The sequence below is a fragment of the Somniosus microcephalus genome, chromosome 5 (assembly GCF_052327205.1).
Source record: "Somniosus microcephalus isolate GS21.2 chromosome 5, FLI_Smic_1.0, whole genome shotgun sequence".
Classification (NCBI taxonomy): Eukaryota; Metazoa; Chordata; class Chondrichthyes; order Squaliformes; family Somniosidae; genus Somniosus; species Somniosus microcephalus.
Genome location: NC_140991.1, coordinates 292308541 through 292329862, shown reverse-complemented (window position 1 = coordinate 292329862; position 21322 = coordinate 292308541). Strand labels below are relative to the sequence as shown.

General features: G+C 46.5%; 1 protein-coding gene across 6 annotated transcripts in view; it reads left to right on the top strand.

Annotated features, from left to right (window-relative positions):
- exoc2 (exocyst complex component 2) overlaps positions 1-18788 on the top strand; it is a 303326-nt gene extending 284538 nt beyond the window's left edge. For all 6 annotated transcript variants that reach the window (XM_085989137.1, XM_085989132.1, XM_085989135.1 and 3 more), the window contains 5 exons: positions 1035-1090; positions 3586-3708; positions 14979-15040; positions 15807-15866; positions 18014-18788. In XM_085989137.1, the coding sequence (XP_085845263.1) occupies positions 1035-1090; positions 3586-3708; positions 14979-15040; positions 15807-15866; positions 18014-18107 (395 nt within the window). In that variant the 3' untranslated portion in view covers positions 18108-18788. The remainder of the gene's footprint in view (positions 1-1034; positions 1091-3585; positions 3709-14978; positions 15041-15806; positions 15867-18013) is intronic.
- Positions 18789-21322: the final 2534 nt, after the last annotated feature.

The following is a 21322-nucleotide window of genomic DNA, read 5'->3' as shown; positions in this document are numbered from 1 at the left end:
TTTTCTTCCTTTCCTCTCACCTATTTTTATTAATTTAACTTTACTCTTATTATAGCTTTTCCATCTTGTATTTAAAAAAAAAAGTAATTGCCTGCCTTTTTGTGTCTCCCATTTTGTGGCTGGGAGCAACAGTGATAAAAATTGGCCTCAAATTGGCGATAAACCCAACTTAAATACCAGTGATTCAGCTAATCGGTTGTCACAAATCTAAAGATTGCCACGTTGTATCGTAGATGCAACCAGGTAATCCTTTAGCATATTGTTAGGCATCAAACCAGAAAGCGTTGCCTCAGGATTGCATTCTGTGGTGCTTGTAGTTTGATTGCACGTAGATGTCATGACTTATCTTTAACGCAGCAAGGGTTAAATTATAAAGAGACTTACAGAATTGAGTTTGTTTTCTTTGGAGAAAATATTGAAAAGGGCCAGAAAGTGCTAGAAAAATAAAGACTTTTTTTTAAATCCAGCAATTCGTAGCGAAGAAGGGATAAGCTCTCCACCACTGGGGTTTTCCTCGTGTCATTTCTGGGTCTGCTGTAGGCTAATTGATACAGATTGATTGCTATGAATAGTCAACAACATCCATTATCATGGTATCGTGCGACTACCAGGATAGTAGAAGGCAAACTAGATGTACCTCTGTCTTTTGTCATCCAGCAATTCCTATGTTCCTATGAAAGCAGTTCCACTGTTCCTGATCATGATGGATGGGGCCACTGGTTCCATATTGCAAGGGTAAAGAATGTTGAACTGGATGGGGAATCTCCACTGAGACCAAACTTGTATGCTTTATCGTGGTTGGCTAAGAAACAATGGCATTGCCAGTAGTCTGGATGGAAACTATCTGCCTCAGCCCCTTGAGCACAGAAGGTGAGGAGAAAGAGAAGCTATTTGTCCTCATAACAAGGCAATGCCATCTCTTGATCCCTTGTTTTTATCCATTTGATTCAGTATTTAGGATTAATTCAAACATTTTATCCAACTATTACAGGTCATAATGTTATACTAAGCATTGTTTCTCTCTATTTTCTTAGGTGTCAGAACTTACTTAAAAGAAGCTTTAGTTAACATCATTGCTGTACATGCAGAGGTAAGGTCTTAATACTAATTTGCACAGTTACAATGTGCATTTTCATTTTGGGTCTAATATTTATACCGCAGCAAGTTCAGAGGCAGCCTGTACAATCATGCCCACAAAGGTATTTTGTGAAGACAATACCATGACATTCCATCTCTTCATCAACATAATGAATCATCTGGAAATTTGCATTCTTAAGAGATGTACTGTGGAGTTACTTTGCCTGGATTACCATAACAGTGTAATACTTCTATGGCATTAGCTGGACTTACTTGGGGGGGGACAAGGGAGCATCAGACAGCTTTCTACGCCCAAAGCTGCTTGCTTCTCTATTGTGCTGTCAAGCAGTACTAAATCAAAATAAAGAAAATCATGAACCCTCAAGCTTTGATGCATCTTTCATCAGTCAGAGCTCAAAGCATTTGACCCTTTTATGGTTACTGGAGGAAAAGCTAAATGTGGAAAAATGAGTGTGGATCAATAAAATGGTTCAGTGCATCAGTACATCCACAAGCTACAAAGGGCATGTTTCTTCACCCTTTGTCTAGATGTGAATGCTGAACAAATTAATGAGTTGCATGATTTGGTGCAGACCCACAGTACATGATAAAGCAGTTCAAAGGCCTCATCTCTCATGTCTACCGGATTGTAACTGAGTTTCATTTAATTCAGAAATTCAGAGCATTGAAAGTTTACCTGCCACCACATACTTCATGCATTAGTTGATATACACAGAGCTTTAGCTTTTGATGTACATGGGACAAGATATTTTCACCAATCTACTATTTGACACTTTTGTTGATTGGAGATAGGAGAGAAACTTGAGCAAGATGCGAATTCATTGATAGGGTTTAGGGAAAGTTTGGCCCGGTGGGCTAGGAGAAAGGAGGCAGCTGAACGGATGATCTCAATCTTAGTGACAAAGAAGTCCATGAGCTCCTCACACTTATTGTTAGAGCTGAGGGTAGAAGAAGCGGGGAGAGGGGTATAAGAAGATGTTTGTAGTGGCGAAGAGAAGCATTCCAGGATAATCCTGGAAGAGTGAGCAGTTCTGGCAGAGGAGAGCAGGACCCGATGATGCTTTGTGGTCCAGCCAGATCTGGCGATGAATGGCTAAACGCCATAAACATTCACGCCTGCGTCCCTTCGATTTAAGGGCGTGGAGATGAGGGCCGTACCAGGGGAAACGACCAGGGTGAGAGAGTATTTGGTTTTAATGGGGACAAGGGCATCAAAGGTGGAGGTGAGGGTGTGATTGAGCAGATCGGCAGCTGTAGAAATGTCGTGGTGAATGGACGACCAAGCGCTAGACAGTTGAGAATTTGAAAGTGCAGTTGTGACTTGGGGGAAGAGTTTTCCCCCAGGGGTGGATACAGAAGGAAGTCGAGTTGGGAGGGGAAAGGGGGATGTGGATGGAGCGGGATACAAGGAAGTGATCAGAGATGGCCTTATCTGCGAGTGGCACGATGAAAGTAGCAAAGGCACATGAGATGGCAAGGTCAAGGGGGTGGCCATTAGTATGGGTAGGGGAGTTTATATGGAGGGAGAGGTTAAGGGAGGATAGAAGGGCAGTGAACTCAGAGGAGAGGGCATAATGAATTGAGATGGAGATTGAAATCACCGATGATGAGAAGTCGTTCGGTGCAGAGCCCGAGGGAGGAAAGCAGTGAAAAAATATCGGTGAGAAAACTGCTGTGGTATTTGGGTGGGCGGTTGAGAACGAGGATTTTAATTAAGGCAGGAGGGGTGGAACAAGGTGAGATGATAAAAGGAGGAGAAGGTGCCAAAGGATTGGAGGACAGACCAAGGTGTGATTTGGTGATAAGTCTCGCAGCCACTGTGGTGGGTTGGGTGGGGCATGTGGTTGAAGGTATAGCCAGGCAGGGAGGTTTCATTAATGGGAAAGGTGTCATCACCCCTCAGCCAGGTTTCCGTCAAGGCCACGATATCAATGCACTCATCCACAATAAGCTCATGGACGGCAAGAGCCTTGTTCACAAGTGAACGGACACTCTGGAAGGAGATGCGGAGAGGGGCGGTGATAGCCGATCCACCGGCAGAGTCCACAAGGTCAGCGCTGGGAGGGGTGAATTGGACAGAAAGGAGGATGGCAAGATTAGCCCCCAGTGGGCATGCTGGGTGGAAAGTTTGACGAGAGAGTAGGATGGGGCAGTTGTGGTTGCTGCTCGTAAGGAGGCAGTGACCGGTCCCTCCTTACTGTGTCCAATGGTAAGGAAAGTATAGATGATGGTTAAAAAAAAAAATACGGATAACTAAAGGCGAGACTTTAAATGTAACAGAATGGAAGATGATTACTTAATCAATATGACTACACATGATGTATAGCTGTTAAAGGGACAGTGTACATAACCGCTCCCCTGCTCATGTGATGACAGTATTTTTCTATTTGTATGTGGAAGTTGAACTTCTGTTAAAGAAAAAGGAAGGCCATAACTACATTGGGTAATCTAACATCTTATTTCAACAAAATCTTTGTGAATTTACAGGTGTTTACAATTTCTAAGGCCTTAGTCCCAAGGGTTCTTTCGCGAATTGTAGAGGCCGTTGCTGAAGAAATGAGCCGACTGATGCAGTGCGTGTCTTCCTTTAGCAAAAATGGAGCATTGCAGGTATCGGAGCATTAACAGAATTTCACTCATTGACCTTCTTTAAGTTTATTTTGCCTTTGGTCATAATGCATGAGAAGAAAGAAATAATCACTGACTCAGAATGGTTATTTAATGGCGCCTTGGTACGAGTACATGTTTTAGTTCACTTGGCTTAGCTTTGAAGTTATCTACATTAGTTCATCACATGCACAGTCATTTCAGAAAAGGTTGTGTTAAGTTGCATTGTTTTGTGGATATTTTTATTTAGTGATGTAAACTGTATATTATAGTGCAGGAGCTGCTTCATATTGGGTAAAGTTCAATTGTTGTGTAATTTGTTGCTCTTGTCCCTAGGTAATACAATATAAATTTAGTAAGTAAATAAAACTAATAGGGTCTAAATACATGTCTGGAAATGTAATAATCCAGCAACAAACCCGATTGCAAATTTAGATTGAGATTTAGATTGAGTTTTTTATATCTGAGAGTGATTTTTTTTTTTTGCATGTGCTAAAGTCAAACATTTAAGATTGCCAAGAGTTAAACCACGTTTCCCCCCCACCCCCCCACCAAAACCCTCGGAGAGAGTTTCTCGGTGGATTGCCTTCCGTTCAGATGTGAATGGTTGATGCAAAATGAAACCAGAGTTCCTGTCTTGCGGAGCTCTGTACTAGATGTGGAGAAAGAGGTGTGTGTCTAAATGCAGTGGTGCAGCTATCGTGCACTTGCACACAGGTTTCACAACCTAAACTTCCTAAAGTCCATAGCATAATGCATCTGTACTGTTCTAGTTTGTGCAAACCTTAATTAGTCCATTCGACATTTGAATAATTTTAGATCGGTTCATACAACATAATCTTTTCTTCTCTATAATCCTTCCCCGCCCCAAATAAAATCCTAGAAGCCCATTTATCTGATAACTATTTTATAATCTCAATGTCATGCAGTTTGAAATTATAATGCACTAAAATAGTTTGCTGCGGCCTGGATTTTCCTCCATTATTATGCCAGAAACATGGGGAAGTTGGGTGGTGAGGCCTACTGTCACATTCCAGCCCGGGTCCTTTATTTTCCTCTCCCATCATCTGCCACATGTAAATGAAGGCAGGGAGATGGGCGTTCGGCAAGCCATCTACTTTCCCCACCCTCAGGCCGTGCTATCTCCAACCCAAGGGACTACCAGCAGAGGGGTAGCAGTCGTTCCTGGGATAGCAGTGGCAAGCCCCCTAATTTGTTGGTTGCAGGGTAGAGGGCCTGGCAGTGGCCTCCTCCATAATGGCCCCATTACTTGTGGAAGGTCCCGTTCCAGTCCAAGGCCTTTAGTACAAACTGCGATGTGCTCTTCAGGGTTCTTTTGCCCCTTTAATTGTGCCTCTTGCTCTTGTGTCAGCCTTGGGCACTATTTAGCACTTAATCTCTGTTGACACTTCAGTGCAGTTCTGAAGGAGTTATGCTTTGACGGAGGTACTGTCTTTCGGATGAGATGTTAAACCAAGACCCCTTCTGGTGTCTCAGGTAGACATAAAAGATCTCATGGCACTATTCGAAGAAGAGCACAAGATTCAACCAACATCCCTAAAGCATTGCTGTTTGTGCGATCTTGCCATGCACAAATTGGCTACCCTCTTTCCCCAGATTACAACAGTGACTACACTTCAAAAGTACTTAATTGGCTGTGAAGCGTTTGGACTGTCCTGAGGACATTAAAGCTGCTATATAAATTCTTTCCTTTTTCCAGCTTTCCTTTTTTGCTTTCTTTTGCTGCTGCCACACATCTTCCTCCTCGGCAGCAGCAGGCTCCCTCCTGGTACTGAGATCCTGCTGGAAACCCACCCTGCAAAAATAATCAGTTCCGCCCCAGGAAGAAGAGGAAAGCCCCGGGCTACATCTCAGTGTACATCCGCACACCACTTAATGTCAGTTCTGAACTGCCTGCAAAGCTTTATGCTCTTCTGTCCAGCACAGTCTATTATACCAGTGTAAGGAGAAGGGGCATTACTGAACATTAATGGAATTGATTTCAATTTAGATTCATTAAAGGTAGATCTTTGTACTGGAACAGTTGATGGCTTTTGCATGTCTTTTTTTATTTTCCAATTTTCTCATTCTCTCTCCTCCTGAAAGCTGATTGCTGATGGCTCTTTTGGTATCTCCTCCTTTTGTCCATTCCTCTTTTGTGAGCCTAGGTAAATAATATCAACAGCTTACTTGCTCATCTGTGCCATGTCCTAGTTGAGCCTGACACAGTCCTCACCTGATGTCCACATGTGCGCCTTCCTGTAATGATCACTGGATAGCAATTTGCAGCAGGAACTGTAGCTGATTATTCCCCTTGTTTGTCCAAGAGCACCAAGGCCAATTGTAGCACATCACTGCTGCCCCAAGTGACATAAGAGAACAACAGTGTCCTTGACCTTCAGGTCTCTCTGCCCCTGTACCACATTCAATGTGGCGCATTTACTTGCTGAGCCAAGGGACATGAACTGACTACCCTCAATCTTCTGCTTCATACATGCAGGAATCAGCAAAGTAAGCTAATCAACAATACTTTGTACCTCATGGATGGCCCAAAGATCACATGCTACAAGATGTTGCCTTTTTCATAGGAACTCTTCACCCGTGCCAAGACCTCACACAATCTTACAACTCGTTCTTTGCATCTCATGCATCATACCTCAGGAATGCACACCTTCAAGATGCAATGTACAATTGAAGTCTTTGCCAGACTCGTGTCTTCCAAGCCCATAATAAAGTAATTCACTGTAAATCACATCTGCATGATGTACAATCACTTCCAGACATCTAGGTCAGTGGGCAGCTTGTGCATCAGCTCTTTAAACTTCCAACCTCTGAAGACTGCTGGTACAGCAGGATGGCACAGTCTGAACATGGGAAAGGTTCCTCGGTCAAGCATAGGTGCTGAAGTCACATCTTCATCGACATGCCCAAGGAGCCCTGGTGGAGTCTGTTGTCCCACCTAAATAGGTAATGGACGGTCTCGAATCGGTCTCAAGTGCAAACATGCCTACCTTTGATCATTCCTCTGGAAATACTCCTTGTCCTCTAGTTCCCCGAAGGCATTCCAAGAGGAATGCACATCCTATCAGTAGGGGAGGTTGCAAATCACAGTGAAACACTAATTATTTTGTAGTGTCTGGAACTCCCTTTTAATAGGCAATATAATGAAAACCACCTCATAACCCCAGTAGCAGTCACAGCAGCAAGTGTCCAATTTATCCTATAGTGGTTTTAACATAAAGCAATTCATGACAGAAATTACTGAGAAAAAAACTTCAGTTCACGTGGTCATGTTTTGGCTGGCGAACTGAAAGTGACAGTAACTCTGCATAAAGTTGTAGTAAAAGAAGCTTAATAGAGCTATAAGCAGCAGGAGTGTTGGGAACCAGCAAAGCACATGTTTCTACAAGTCTTGGAAATGTGAGAAACGAGTGGCCACAGTCTGGAGGTTAGCCACTTCTGGTGATTCTAAATAGAATGTTTATCTATATATATAAATCGGTACTTCTGTCATTCTGTCTTTCTATCTGTCTATCTGTCTGTCATCGCGTGTGCGTTGCGGGTATGCACTCGAAAGTTACAGGGCGTACCTATGCGCGCGTTACCTCCAAAGAAAGCTTACGCTTCCGAGACGGTTTTAAGCGTATTTACGTTTCGGCCGGGCTAAAATTGCGCCCGCGGTATCCCAAAAACCTTCAACATTCCGCTCATTAGCATCTCATTTGTGGCCGGGCTTTATCGTTCTGAACCAAGGTGAGTCGCCGCCATCTTGATTCCAAACTTTTCCTTTCTTTTTCCCGCTTTCTGCGTCTTAAAAAAAAAAACGTTGCTTTTAAAACACATATTGTTTTTAAAAAAAATGATTTAGAAAGTAATTAACTTATCTAATCTCATTAATTTTCCTACCTTTCCCCGTTTTTCCAGGTAGGCCTAGAAGCCTCGGCGTCTCCTCCGCACCCACGCCCGAGCTAGGCACCTCCCGGCCCCACTCGAAGGCTGGAGGGCCGAGCCTCAGCCCAGCGCCGCTAGGGTGCGCGCGCAGCAGGAGCTGAGACGTCTCTCTCTGCCGGGGCTTGCTGAGCGTCCAGCGTTACCCTGGCAACGGGCGCAATCGGCGGTCTTCACCTCGGTGGGAGGGGGGGGGGCGGCCGCGCGCGCAGCAGGAGCAGCTGAGACGCGGCGTCTCTCTCTCTGGCTTGGTCAGCGTCACGGTTGCCCTGGCAACCGGGCCCGCCGGCCGAGAGAGACGCCGCGTCTCCGCTCCTGCTGCGCGCGCAATCGGCGGTCTTCACCTCCGGGGGGGGGGGGGGGGCGCGACCCCCGGGGGGGGGGGGGCGCCCGCCGCCCTCTCTCCCCTCCGCCTTCCCTTCCCCTCCCTTCCCTTCCCCTCCCCTCCCCTGCCCTCCCCTGCCCTCCCCTTCCCCTCCCCTGCCCTCCTTCCCCTCCCCCCTCCCTTCCCCTCCCCCCTCCCTTCCCCTCCCCTGCCCTCCCTTCCCCCCCCTCCCTTCCTTCCCCCCTCCCCCTTCCCCGCCCTCCCCCCTCCCCCTCCCCCCTCCTCCGCCCTCCCTTCCCCTCCCCCCTCCCCTCCCCTCCCCCCTCCCCTCTCTTCCCCCCCCCCCCCACCCCTCGTCGCTCTCTTCCCCCCAGTCGCGCTCTCTTTCCCCCCCAGTCGCGCTCTCTTCCCCCCCAGTCGCGCTCTCTTCCCCCCCAGTCGCTCTCTCTTCCCCCCCAGTCGCTCTCTCTTCCCCCCCAGTCGCTCTCTCTTCCCCCCCAGTCGCTCTCTCTTCCCCCCCAGTCGCTCTCTCTTCCCCCCCCAGTCGCTCTCTCTTCCCCCCCAGTCGCTCTCTCTTCCCCCCCAGTCGCTCTCTCTTCCCCCCCAGTCGCTCTCTTCTTCCCCCCCAGTCGCTCTCTCTTCCCCCCCCAGTCGCTCTCTCTTCCCCCCCAGTCGCTCTCTCTTCCCCCCCCAGTCGCTCTCTCTTCCCCCCCCAGTCGCTCTCTCTTCCCCCCCAGTCGCTCTCTCTTCCCCCCCAGTCGCTCTCTCTTCCCCCCCAGTCGCTCTCTCTTCCCCCCCAGTCGCTCTCTCTTCCCCCCCAGTCGCTCTCTCTTCCCCCCCAGTCGCTCTCTCTTCCCCCCCCCCAGTCGCCTCTCTCTTCCCCCCCCCAGTCGCTCTCTCTTCCCCCCCCCCAGTCGCTCTCTCTTCCCCCCCCCCCAGTCGCTCTCTCTTCCCCCCCCCAGTCGCTCTCTCTTCCCCCCCCAGTCGCTCTCTCTTCCCCCCCAGTCGCTCTCTCTTCCCCCCCAGTCGCTCTCTCTTCCCCCCCAGTCGCTCTCTCTTCCCCCCCAGTCGCTCTCTCTTCCCCCCCAGTCGCTCTCCTCTTCCCCCCCAGTCGCTCTCTCTCTTCCCCCCCAGTCGCTCTCTCTTCCCCCCCAGTCGCTCTCTCTTCCCCCCCAGTCGCTCTCTCTTCCCCCCCAGTCGCTCTCTCTTCCCCCCCAGTCGCTCTCTTCTTCCCCCCCAGTCGCTCTCTCTTCCCCCCCCAGTCGCTCTCTCTTCCCCCCCCAGTCGCTCTCTCTTCCCCCCCAGTCGCTCTCTCTTCCCCCCCAGTCGCTCTCTCTTCCCCCCCAGTCGCTCTCTCTTCCCCCCCAGTCGCTCTCTCTTCCCCCCCAGTCGCTCTCTCTTCCCCCCCCAGTCGCTCTCTCTTCCCCCCCAGTCGCTCTCATCTTCCCCCCCAGTCGCTCTCTCTTCCCCCCCAGTCGCTCTCTCTTCCCCCCCAGTCGCTCTCTCTTCCCCCCCCAGTCGCTCTCATCTTCCCCCCCAGTCGCTCTCTCTTCCCCCCCAGTCGCTCTCTCTTCCCCCCCAGTCGCTCTCTCTTCCCCCCCAGTCGCTCTCTCTTCCCCCCCAGTCGCTCTCTCTTCCCCCCCAGTCGCTCTCTCTTCCCCCCCCAGTCGCTCTCTCTTCCCCCCCCAGTCGCTCTCTCTTCTCCCCCCCAGTCGCTCTCTCTTCCCCCCCAGTCGCTCTCTCTTCCCCCCCAGTCGCTCTCTTCCCCCCCCAGTCGCTCTCTCTTCCCCCCCAGTCGCTCTCTCTTCCCCCCCCAGTCGCTCTCTCTTCCCCCCCAGTCGCTCTCTCTTCCCCCCCAGTCGCTCTCTCTTCCCCCCCAGTCGCTCTCTCTTCCCCCCCAGTCGCTCTCTCTTCCCCCCCAGTCGCTCTCTCTTCCCCCCCCCAGTCGCTCTCTTCTTCCCCCCCCCCAGTCGCTCTCTCTTCCCCCCCCCAGTCGCTCTCTCTTCCCCCCCCCAGTCGCTCTCTCTCTCCCCCCCCAAGTCGCTCTCTCTTCCCCCCCCCAGTCGCTCTCTCTTCCCCCCCAGTCGCTCTCTCTTCCCCCCCAGTCGCTCTCTCTTCCCCCCCAGTCGCTCTCTCTTCCCCCCCAGTCGCTCTCTCTTCCCCCCCAGTCGCTCTCTCTTCCCCCCCAGTCGCTCTCTCTCTTCCCCCCCCAGTCGCTCTCTCTTCCCCCCCAGTCGCTCTCTCTTCCCCCCCAGTCGCTCTCTCTTCCCCCCCCAGTCGCTCTCTCTTCCCCCCCAGTCGCTCTCTCTTCCCCCCCAGTCGCTCTCTCTTCCCCCCCAGTCGCTCTCTCTTCCCCCCCAGTCGCTCTCTCTTCCCCCCCAGTCGCTCTCTCTTCCCCCCCAGTCGCTCTCTCTTCCCCCCCAGTCGCTCTCTCTTCCCCCCCAGTCGCTCTCTCTTCCCCCCCAGTCGCTCTCTCTTCCCCCCCAGTCGCTCTCTCTTCCCCCCCCAGTCGCTCTCTCTTCCCCCCCAGTCGCTCTCTCTTCCCCCCCAGTCGCTCTCTCTTCCCCCCCAGTCGCTCTCTCTTCCCCCCCCAGTCGCTCTCTTCTTCCCCCCCAGTCGCTCTCTCTTCCCCCCCAGTCGCTCTCTCTTCCCCCCCAGTCGCTCTCCCCCTCCTTCCTTCCCCCCCAGTCGCTCTCTCTCTTCCCCCCCAGTCGCTCTCTCTTCCCCCCCAGTCGCTCTCTCTTCCCCCCCAGTCGCTCTCTCTTCCCCCCCAGTCGCTCTCTCTTTCCCCCCCAGTCGCTCTCTCTTCCCCCCCAGTCGCTCTCTCTTCCCCCCCAGTCGCTCTCTCTTCCCCCCCCAGTCGCTCTCTCTTCCCCCCCAGTCGCTCTCTCTTCCCCCCCAGTCGCTCTCTCTTCCCCCCCAGTCGCTCTCTCTTCCCCCCCAGTCGCTCTCTCTTCCCCCCCAGTCGCTCTCTCTTCCCCCCCAGTCGCTCTCTCTTCCCCCCCAGTCGCTCTCTCTCTTCCCCCCCAGTCGCTCTCTCTTCCCCCCCCAGTCGCTCTCTCTTCCCCCCCCAGTCGCTCTCTCTTCCCCCCCCCAGTCGCTCTCTCTTCCCCCCCCAGTCGCTCTCTCTTCCCCCCCCAGTCGCTCTCTCTTCCCCCCCCAGTCGCTCTCTCTTCCCCCCCCAGTCGCTCTCTTCTTCCCCCCCCAGTCGCTCTCTCTTCCCCCCCAGTCGCTCTCTCTTCCCCCCCAGTCGCTCTCTCTTCCCCCCCAGTCGCTCTCTCTTCCCCCCCAGTCGCTCTCTCTTCCCCCCCAGTCGCTCTCTCTTCCCCCCCAGTCGCTCTCCTCTTCCCCCCCAGTCGCTCTCTCTTCCCCCCCCAGTCGCTCTCTCTCTTCCCCCCCAGTCGCTCTCTCTTCCCCCCCAGTCGCTCTCTCTTCCCCCCCAGTCGCTCTCTCTTCCCCCCCAGTCGCTCTCTCTTCCCCCCCAGTCGCTCTCTCTTCCCCCCCAGTCGCTCTCTCTTCCCCCCCAGTCGCTCTCTCTTCCCCCCCAGTCGCTCTCTCTTCCCCCCCAGTCGCTCTCTCTTCCCCCCCAGTCGCTCTCTCTTCCCCCCCAGTCGCTCTCTCTTCCCCCCCAGTCGCTCTCTCTTCCCCCCCAGTCGCTCTCTCTTCCCCCCAGTCGCTCTCTCTTCCCCCCCAGTCGCTCTCTCTTCCCCCCCCAGTCGCTCTCTCTTCCCCCCCCAGTCGCTCTCTCTTCCCCCCCAGTCGCTCTCTCTTCCCCCCCCAGTCGCTCTCTCTTCCCCCCCAGTCGCTCTCTCTTCCCCCCCAGTCGCTCTCTCTTCCCCCCCAGTCGCTCTCTCTTCCCCCCCAGTCGCTCTCTCTCTTCCCCCCCAGTCGCTCTCTCTTCCCCCCCCAGTCGCTCTCTCTTCCCCCCCAGTCGCTCTCTCTTCCCCCCCAGTCGCTCTCTCTTCCCCCCCAGTCGCTCTCTCTTCCCCCCCCAGTCGCTCTCTCTTCCCCCCCAGTCGCTCTCTCTTCCCCCCCAGTCGCTCTCTCTTCCCCCCCCAGTCGCTCTCTCTTCCCCCCCAGTCGCTCTCTCTTCCCCCCCAGTCGCTCTCTCTTCCCCCCCAGTCGCTCTCTCTCTTCCCCCCCCCCCCAGTCGCGCTCTCTCTTCCCCCCCAGTCGCGCTCTCTCTTCCCCCCCAGTCGCGCGCTCTCTTCCCCCCCAGTCGCGCTCTCTCTTCCCCCCCAGTCGCGCGCTCTCTTCCCCCCCAGTCGCGCTCTCTCTTCCCCCCCAGTCGCGCTCTCTCTTCCCCCCCAGTCGCGCTCTCTCTTCCCCCCCAGTCGCGCTCTCTCTTCGCCCCCAGTCGCGCTCTCTCTTCCCCCCCAGTCGCGCTCTCTCTTCCCCCCCAGTCGCGCTCTCTCTTCCCCCCCAGTCGCGCTCTCTCTTCCCCCCCAGTCGCGCTCTCTCTTCCCCCCCCAGTCGCGCGCTCTCTTCCCCCCCAGTCGCGCTCTCTCTTCCCCCCCAGTCGCGCTCTCTCTTCCCCCCCAGTCGCGCGCTCTCTTCCCCCCCAGTCGCGCGCTCTCTTCCCCCCCAGTCGCGCGCTCTCTTCCCCCCCAGTCGCGCGCTCTCTCTTCCAACAACAACATTCCCTCGAAAAAGCCTCGGCACCGCCGGGCACTTCAGCTCGTGTATATATAATTAAGAACAGGCCCTTATTCTTCATACAAGTGCTTATCACTAAATATCAACCAGCAAAAAAAACTTCTTTACTCATCAGAAATTAGAAACAGTAAGTAACGGTTCACGACATCTGTTAACTTTATATATGTGGTCTGTGGTACAACAGCCCTCAAAAGATAAGATTGCCGTATGGAAGCATTCAGATCTCTTGCCTTATCCTCCAAAGAAGCAACTCAGACTCTCGTGGCCTCATGGAGATGTTGCAAACGCTGGACAACTAATTGGTAGTGCTATCAGTTTGAGAAAAGAATTACTTGTTCCTATTAACGGGGAACTGTTAATACAATGTCCAATAGTTTGTTGTCACAAAGCAGCTAGCTTATGATTTGCAAGTCAGACATGGTTACTATCGTAGAGACTTGTAGCCTGAACAGTATCAGAGCTGCAAATGTAGCAAGACTTTAGGAATGACTACACCTGTCAGAAGTGAAAAGTTGAGATCGTTTACTCTGATGTCTGCCCCTTTTAGTGATTATAGTGCGAATGTAAGTCATTATCTGATCACATTTACAAGTATCAATTGCATTTTGAATTGACAGTACTTCTGATCTCTTTTATATATGTCTCAATCTTGAAGATTTATTTAGATTAAAGAAAAGAAAGAACTTGCATTTATATAGCATCTTTCATGACCTCAGAACATCCCAAAGGACTATACAGCCAGTGAAGTACTTTTGACGTGTAGTCACTAATTGTGATGTAAGAAAGGTGATAGACAATTTATGTACAAACAATAATGAGCTAATGACCAGATAATCTGTTTTTTTACTGATGTTGGTTGACGGATAAATATTGACCAGGACACCGGGGAGAGTGCCACTGCCAAAGCTGACATCTAACTAGCAAAAGCAATGAATCTGCCAATGAGATTGATGCTGTACATAATTTACAGATATTGTTGGTTTAACAGTGTTGGAAGTGATGTTTAAAGGAAAGTATTTTAACTTGTATCCATAACAATAATTTTTTTTTAGATGGGTCAGATTAAAGCCTAATATTAATCACTGTATATCGGGTAGGTTGAAGAAATTAGGAACAGATAGGATTTGTAAAAATGATGTGTATATTTTTTTGAACTGTGCATTGCTTTTCCTGTACCAGTTAGTGGAGTTTATCACTTTCCCTTTAGATTGATATCTCTCTAAGGTGATATAAAGACAAACATACACAAGACACTGAATAACTATAATCCTATGTTTTTTTTAAACTGTGAATAAAATAATTTATGATGTTTTATTCATACTATTTTGTGCCTGTGTTGTTTCAAGTTGCAAACTTATTTTTGATTCCCTCTGTCAAGGCCCACGGCTGGCTCTGCCAATGCTGCTCTTGAACGGTCTATTAGACATGTGGAACTGACCATTAGAAATGTGCAAGACCAGCTCTGGGTAACTTGCCCCCTCTGGTTTCCTTCCTTCCTCCCCTCCATTCCTCCCTAGGAGGGGAAGCACCTGCCTGCCATTTTGTGCTGCCCTTGATGGTGCAGCTGAGATCGGGAACTCCCCTTGTAACATAACAAAAACAGATTATCCTGGTCATTATCGCATTGCTGTTTGTGGGAGCTTGCTGTGCGCAAATTGGCTGCTGCGTTTCCCACATTACAACAGTGACTCCACCTCAAAAGTACTTCATTGGCAGTAAAGCGCTTTGAGACGTCTGGTGGTCGTGAAAGGTGCTGTATAAATGCAACTCTCTTTTTTGTGGGGAAATGCAGCTGCAAACTACATACTACCATTAAATGGTACAGCATGTAGGCATCAAATTTGCTCCACCAACTTGATCCATTACTAGTTATCCATCCATTGACATGCAAACTCTTTTTCCATGGAAGACATGCAAGCAGTCAGCACAAGACTATGTACTATTTGATTGATCCCTGCTACAAGTATCTATGTATGAATTTGCCACTTTTTCCACATTGTTATGAAATAAATTAGATTGAAAGGTAAGGTTTAATCATTTTTCTTCAAGCTGTGTATTCTAAACATGAAGTTGGGGATCTTAACTTTGCTTTAAACTTGCTCTCCAAGCATCATGTGACATGCATACAGAGAAGCTTTGTGATGACCTATGTGTCACAGCTTAGTTCTCAAAAGTATTATAAGTAGCAATTGTTAAATATCCTTTTAGTCTTGAAGGATGTTTATCACACACATAATACAGTGACTTTATTTGATGATATAATAATGCATCAACCATTTTAAATGGGAGTCGAGACTGTAAGGCATGTTGTGAACACACTTGTAAGATGTGTTTCTTTCTTCAGGCCAAACTGGAAATTTGTGCTCTTAGAGATGCTGTTGCCTCATTCCTGACTCCTGACAGCAAGTAAGAAGGAACTTTAAGTCATACTTTTCTCAGTTAGATTCTTGCAACTTTCAACAGAGCTTTTAAAAAGTTAGTTCAATTAATCGTTGAAGTACTTGCACCTCCTGGCACATTCATTCAATGTCTACATGCAACCTGACACTCCACCATCAAACAGGTGAAAAAAACACTTCTGGCACTGTCCTTTTTAAGAGTACAGTAGCCATCCTGGTGTGGTGATTCTCCCACCTCTACTGCTTAAATGTCTATAGTTGCACTAAAGCATCAGCCATTTAAAGGGACAGCATCTCAAGTGGTCGCCTGCTTGTTGCCAGAATTATTTGATCAAGGGGAGCTGGACAGAGAATAAAGATGGCCATATTTAGAGTAGGCAATCTAGCATATTGGTCAAAATATCATACATTTTTTAGAATAATTGCGGTTCTGAACAAACTGAGCTCTTGAGAGAATCTGTTCAACTGCTTATTATACAATGGATGTTCATTAAGGAAGATTCTTGCATAAGAATTCTGCAGAAGCCTATTATTATCAGTATATTTTTGTCCGGCACAATCTCTTTTTTAAAAAGGCAAAATTTGCCAAATTATTTTATTTCATAATCTTACGTTCTATCTGACCTCATCTAGACAGTGCTTTCCCTATTTAATGGATACTTTTCCTTTTTAAAAGGGTTTTGAATCTGTTGTATTAAAAGCTGTATTTATTTTAATGTTATTTTCTCAAAGATTTTGAACTAAATTCTGTGTAAACCTATCTGTCTCCCTAGTTACAGCTTCAAACAGGCCCTTGAAGCACTGCCCCAGCTTCCCAATGGAGCAGATAAAAAGTAAGTTGCTCAGATGATTCTGTAGTTTGTTGTACTTTGAAATTCACCCTGGAGAACTTAGTTATGTTTTAAAAATAGATGGCAACAAAAATTAGAGGGAACATTGATGATATGATATTGGTGTTGCATCTTCCATTCCAGATATTCTTGGTTTAAAATTGTTTATAAGTGTGTTTTCCTACCAAAGTCAAATGAACAAACCATAAATATTCCAGCAGAAAAGTAAAATGGAGTATCCAGCAATAAAGCAGCTAGACTGGAGACAACAGGTGGGAAGGGTGTAAATCCAAGCAGTTTTCCTAAAAGATAATCAGTGACCTTTTAACACAACTATTCATGGTATCTAATTCCTAGGATGGAAAAGGGGCCAGGATTTTGAGTCTTCAAAAGCTGAATCAGACTTGGAAGAGGAGTTTCTTTACTAATAAGAGAGGGACTAAGATGCTATCACTGGCCGAAATGGCTTTCGGCGAACTTGCCTGATTAAACAATGAAATTCTTAAATTCTGCTCAGGAAGTGGAGGAACATAATGTGTATATCCGGGCAGTGATTTACTAGGTTCAACGGTATCCAAAATTCCGCTCCCTCAATAGAGTAAAACGAATATGTAATTACTGTATGCCTTCGCCTGATGGTGCCATTTTCTTGCTGTCTAGCAACTTAAGGTAAGCTACCTGGTAACTTTATAAGATTCCCAGATGGAACCTTCCTATTAGAGCTAGATACGTAGATACATTTCCCTGCCAGAAGAACTTTCTAGACATCCAGAGACACTGAATAGTTGACTGGCCAGGTTGCAGAATGATGGCAAAAGCAGATCTCCGAACTTTACAGCTTATCACAAGTTATCTTTAACATTACAAATGGCAGGCTACTTCTCAAACCCCCCCCCCCTGCCCCCTCCATCCAGACGTTGAATCTATTGGTACAGTTTGAAAATAATACATTACAGCGAAAGTTTCATAACCTGTTGATTTTGAGAAGTTTCATCAGATAAATAAAAAGAACTAAGGGGAAAAACTCCTATTTGGATTTTCACACCTAACCTATTGCTGGTTGGAATGGTCAAAAGAACTGATAAAGAAACATGTTTATCATGAATAGAGTTATCAGTTGGTACCGTTTAATAATCTCTAAAACGTGGTAGGTTCTCCTGTTAGATACCCTGAATTGTACAGAATGTGTGGATAATAACTTAAATCAATGAATGAGGAATACTCCACCTAAAGATAAGTAATGCATTGATCACAATAATGATTGTGCGTTGAAGTTGATGGCAGAAATAAATTTGGGCACCTTTCAAAATGTTTGTGGTGCGAGATAATAATTCCAATTCCAAAAATATGTACTACAATTCTAAAGTCATTCTGTAAACCCTTTTTAGCGAGTCCACACTTGGAATATTGCATTCGATGATGGTTGCTGCACCTTCAAAAGGACTTTAATGTGTTGAAAATATTGAGGAAACCAGAACAAAGTTGACTTGCATTGTGATTGCTGTGCTATGAAGACTTAGGAATTCTTTCAATTAAATCAGGAATGTAGGCCAACAGAACATAGTTTCAAAGTTGGGACTCTTGTAGCTAAATGAAGTTACAAAAAACTTAACTAAAGAAATAAGCTTTGAGTTGTTACAATGAAAGATGTAATTAATCTCAAAAATGAGCTCAGTATATGTCTCTTATAAGTGGGTGTAGAGCAGGTCTAACCATAAGTCCAGGCCAACATAACATTAGATTTGAGGTGTAGGAAATGAGAAGAAAACAACAGATGAGAAGAATGTCGCAGTCTTGAGTCCGTGCCCTCTATATACACACTCTCCTGAACAAGTTCCATTTATCTTTAAGTTGCTTTTCCAGAAATAGAAAAACAGGGATTTTATGCTTCGGTTGTTTTTTTTTGAATGAAAATATTAATAGCATTAATAATAAAACAAACTTGAATGAGATGGGTGCAGTAAATGTATCAATTAAATATACAATTAAAACCAAGATTAACTGGTTTAATCGCAGGATTAAGATTAATCACGATTTTTTTTTAAATTGCTTGGCAGTATTTATCTCTATTACAACCATTAAATAAAATAAGATGTGATTGTCCACCATCGGGAATGGATTATAAATTAACGGCCTTTTCATCGTGATAGGTTACTTGAAGAGCTCCTCAACAAATTCAAGAGCAGCATGCACCTACAGCTCACCTGCTTTCAACCCTCCTCACGAGGCCTGGTAAAGACATAATGATGAAAAGGTCCTAGAGATGCGTGGATTCCTTATACTGCAGAACCACACAGCATAGCATGAGAAAATATAATGTCTTTAAAAAATGGTTCTACTTTCTGTGTTTCTCTCAACAAATGAAATTCTTACTTAAAAAGACTGAAGTGAAATTCCAAAAAGGTTGCTACTTGCAGTATATTAATAGTTTCATTGATATTCATCCAATACACTTTGAAAAGTTGAAATTTGTAATTCTTCGTAGTTTAGTTGTGTGACATATTCAGTGTTCTGAACCTGTTAATGCAAACTTTGAATTAAATTGCAAATTGCTTGTTACATTTCACATGGAAAAACAAATTAAAAGAGAGATTAAAAAAGCATTGGTGAGTTCAGATACAGAAGAGAATGTTGCCCTGGTTAGTTTTCATAGTGTTTCCCGTATGATTTTTTTAGCCCTGTTAAAAGACATGATGCATCTGAACACGCAGTATTTGTGCAATTGTTTGCCATCATTAAGTTTAAACAGCAAGAATTGTGAACACTGTTAGACCTGTGTTACTTTAACTTCATGCAAGAGGCTTAACTCGGGAGCTTTTTCGGCGAACTAATTTACATGTGTTCAAAATATGAAGCTAATGAATTAAGTCATTTATGTATTTCAACACTTATGTAATCAAAACTAAATAAATACAGTGCAACATTTTTGTTCTGTTTCAAATTTTTCCACCATTCTATTCAAGTCTCCATGAAGAAAGTATAATCATAATTTTTTAATCATAAAATAACTAACCATGATCAAACAAAAAGTAGACATCATCTAGCATTAGTATATTATAGAGTTATGATTGTAATTTAATACAGTCAGAATCTGATCACAGTAGTTATGCCAGAAGTGATCTGTAAAAAATATTCCCATATCATGCCCATTCATTGTGATCAAAAACAGGGACGAACTTAAGATTGCAGTTTTGTTTTGTCCTGACACTGTACTCTAATCACTGTGCTTTAACTGGTCATCTTTACAGAGCTAATATAAATGAGAAGTTTTTTGGATATTTTAGTTACCAAAATTAAATTCAAGCTAAAAATTACACAAAGAGCATAGTTCACGAGAGAAGTAAATAAACAATTATGCATCTCAAAAAAGTCTAATCCTACCAAAATGTGTTAATGAAGTACATACATTTTCCAGTTTTGTTTAAAAAGAAACAAAATTCAAATGTCTCGCATATTTTAACTTGCTTTGATCTTCCTGCTATCATCTGTCTATCTCCTTTTCTCTCCTTCTTCAGCTTCCCATCTTAGTCCCTCTCTTTGCAATACTTGTTGATCTATAATTCTGAGACTTCCTCATTTTCTTCCCTAAATCTCCCCTTTTCTTTATAAAATCATTTCATCTGATCAGTGACTCCAATTTATTTGTATAGTATCTTAAGGAATCTGCTTTTGTGAAACTTATATTTTAATAAATGACATAATGCAAAATCACTTCAAAATGTGGGAGGACCTGTTGATAAAAAAAAAAAAAATTTTTTTAATGTTTTTATGGGATCTTTAGTTTTATAAGTAATGAGGTGTAGAGTGCAAAAGCAATTAACCTTTGCAAATCGGTGGTTAAACGTCAGTTAGAATATTTTTTCCAGTTTTGGATGCTCTGCTTTGGGAAGGATGTCAAAGTCATGAAGACAGTACAGAAGCCATTCACTAGGACGATACCAAGGCTGAGAGGATTTAGTTAAGTGGAGAGACAAGAGAAACTGGGAGTCTTCTCACTAGAACCAAGAACATTGAGGAGATCTGATTGGCGGTGTTCAGAATTATATGGGGTTTTGACAAGGTAAAAAAGGAAAATCTATTTCCACTAGCCAGTGGGTTAGTAGCTAGAGGGTATAAATTTAACATCGTCGCCAAAAGAACAGATGCTAAGACATGACCTGCTCTACCACAAACAGTGGTGAAAGCAGAATCCATGATAGTTTAAAAAGGAAGTTGGTTAAAAAAAAATTTAATTAAAAGGGTATGAGGAAAGGACAGTGGAATGGAACTGAATGGATAACTCTTTCAGAGAGCCGGTGCAGGCGCAATGGGCCAAATGTCCTTCGCTGTAAGATTTTATGATTCTGCGACACACAATCATAGGGAATGAATGAATTTCTAAGCAATAAATGTAGTCAGGAAAGAAAATCCGAGTCAGTAGTATTCCCGAGACTGGCTTCATAAACCAAAGCACAACACCCATGAAAAGCCACCTGTATCCTATATCTATTTGCCGACTGCTGCTAGTTAACTATTATGTGATTGGTTTTCTTTTGCTGTTAATGTTGGCTTTAAAGTGCATGACATCATGCTTTATATCAGATTCCTAGACTGTGTGGTCTTTACGCAATATTTGCAAGTCAGTGCCGCACTCTTTTTAATCTTCGTTTCAGAGTATCCCTGAAATGTTTTCTGTCATCAGCTGGCTGTAGAATATGGCTCGGGAAGCCATTCGTCTGACCTGCAGACATGTCCCGTCCACCACAGCTGCACCTGTATATCTTTGACTTCAGTGCAAGTCATGTTGGTGTGCTGCAGCACTTTGTTGTTCATTGCTCTGCCTTATCACTTAATTTTTTATGAAAGATAGTGTCTGCCTTTGGTGTAATCTTTCTAGCTGCTTCATGTCCCGATGGTATAGAGTCCAGGTTTCACATACATAAAGTGCAGTGAGCACAACTGCACTGCACACCCACGGTTTGCCTTTAGTTTCAGCTTTTAATCTTGGATTGATAGAGGCAGCTTTGCTTAACTCTTTGCACCTGGGTAAAATCTGCCAGATGTGTCTGAGTTACGGGGGTGGATACTGTAGGACCAGTAATTAAGTTCGAGCTGGGACCAGCGCCACAGTATGTGAACCGGAACCCAGTGTAATAGATGAAGGTCTCAATGGCAGACTCAGCAGTGGAGATTATCTGAATTAGAAAATAGCAAGACAGAGGAGTGCAACAGTTAAATCTGATGAAGCCAAGGAAGTATAGAAGGACCCAGACAAACTGTGCAAGTGGGCAGAGCTATGCTGTGTTAACTTGAGTCAGAAAGTTGTGGGTTCAAGTCTCACTCCAGGGACTTGAGCACAAAAATCTAGGCTGACACTCCACTCCACTGCAGTACAGGTAGACTATCCTTTATCCGAAAACCTCGGGACCAGCCGAGTTTCGGATAAAGGAGAATTTCGGATTTCGGAAGGTGGGTCGGCG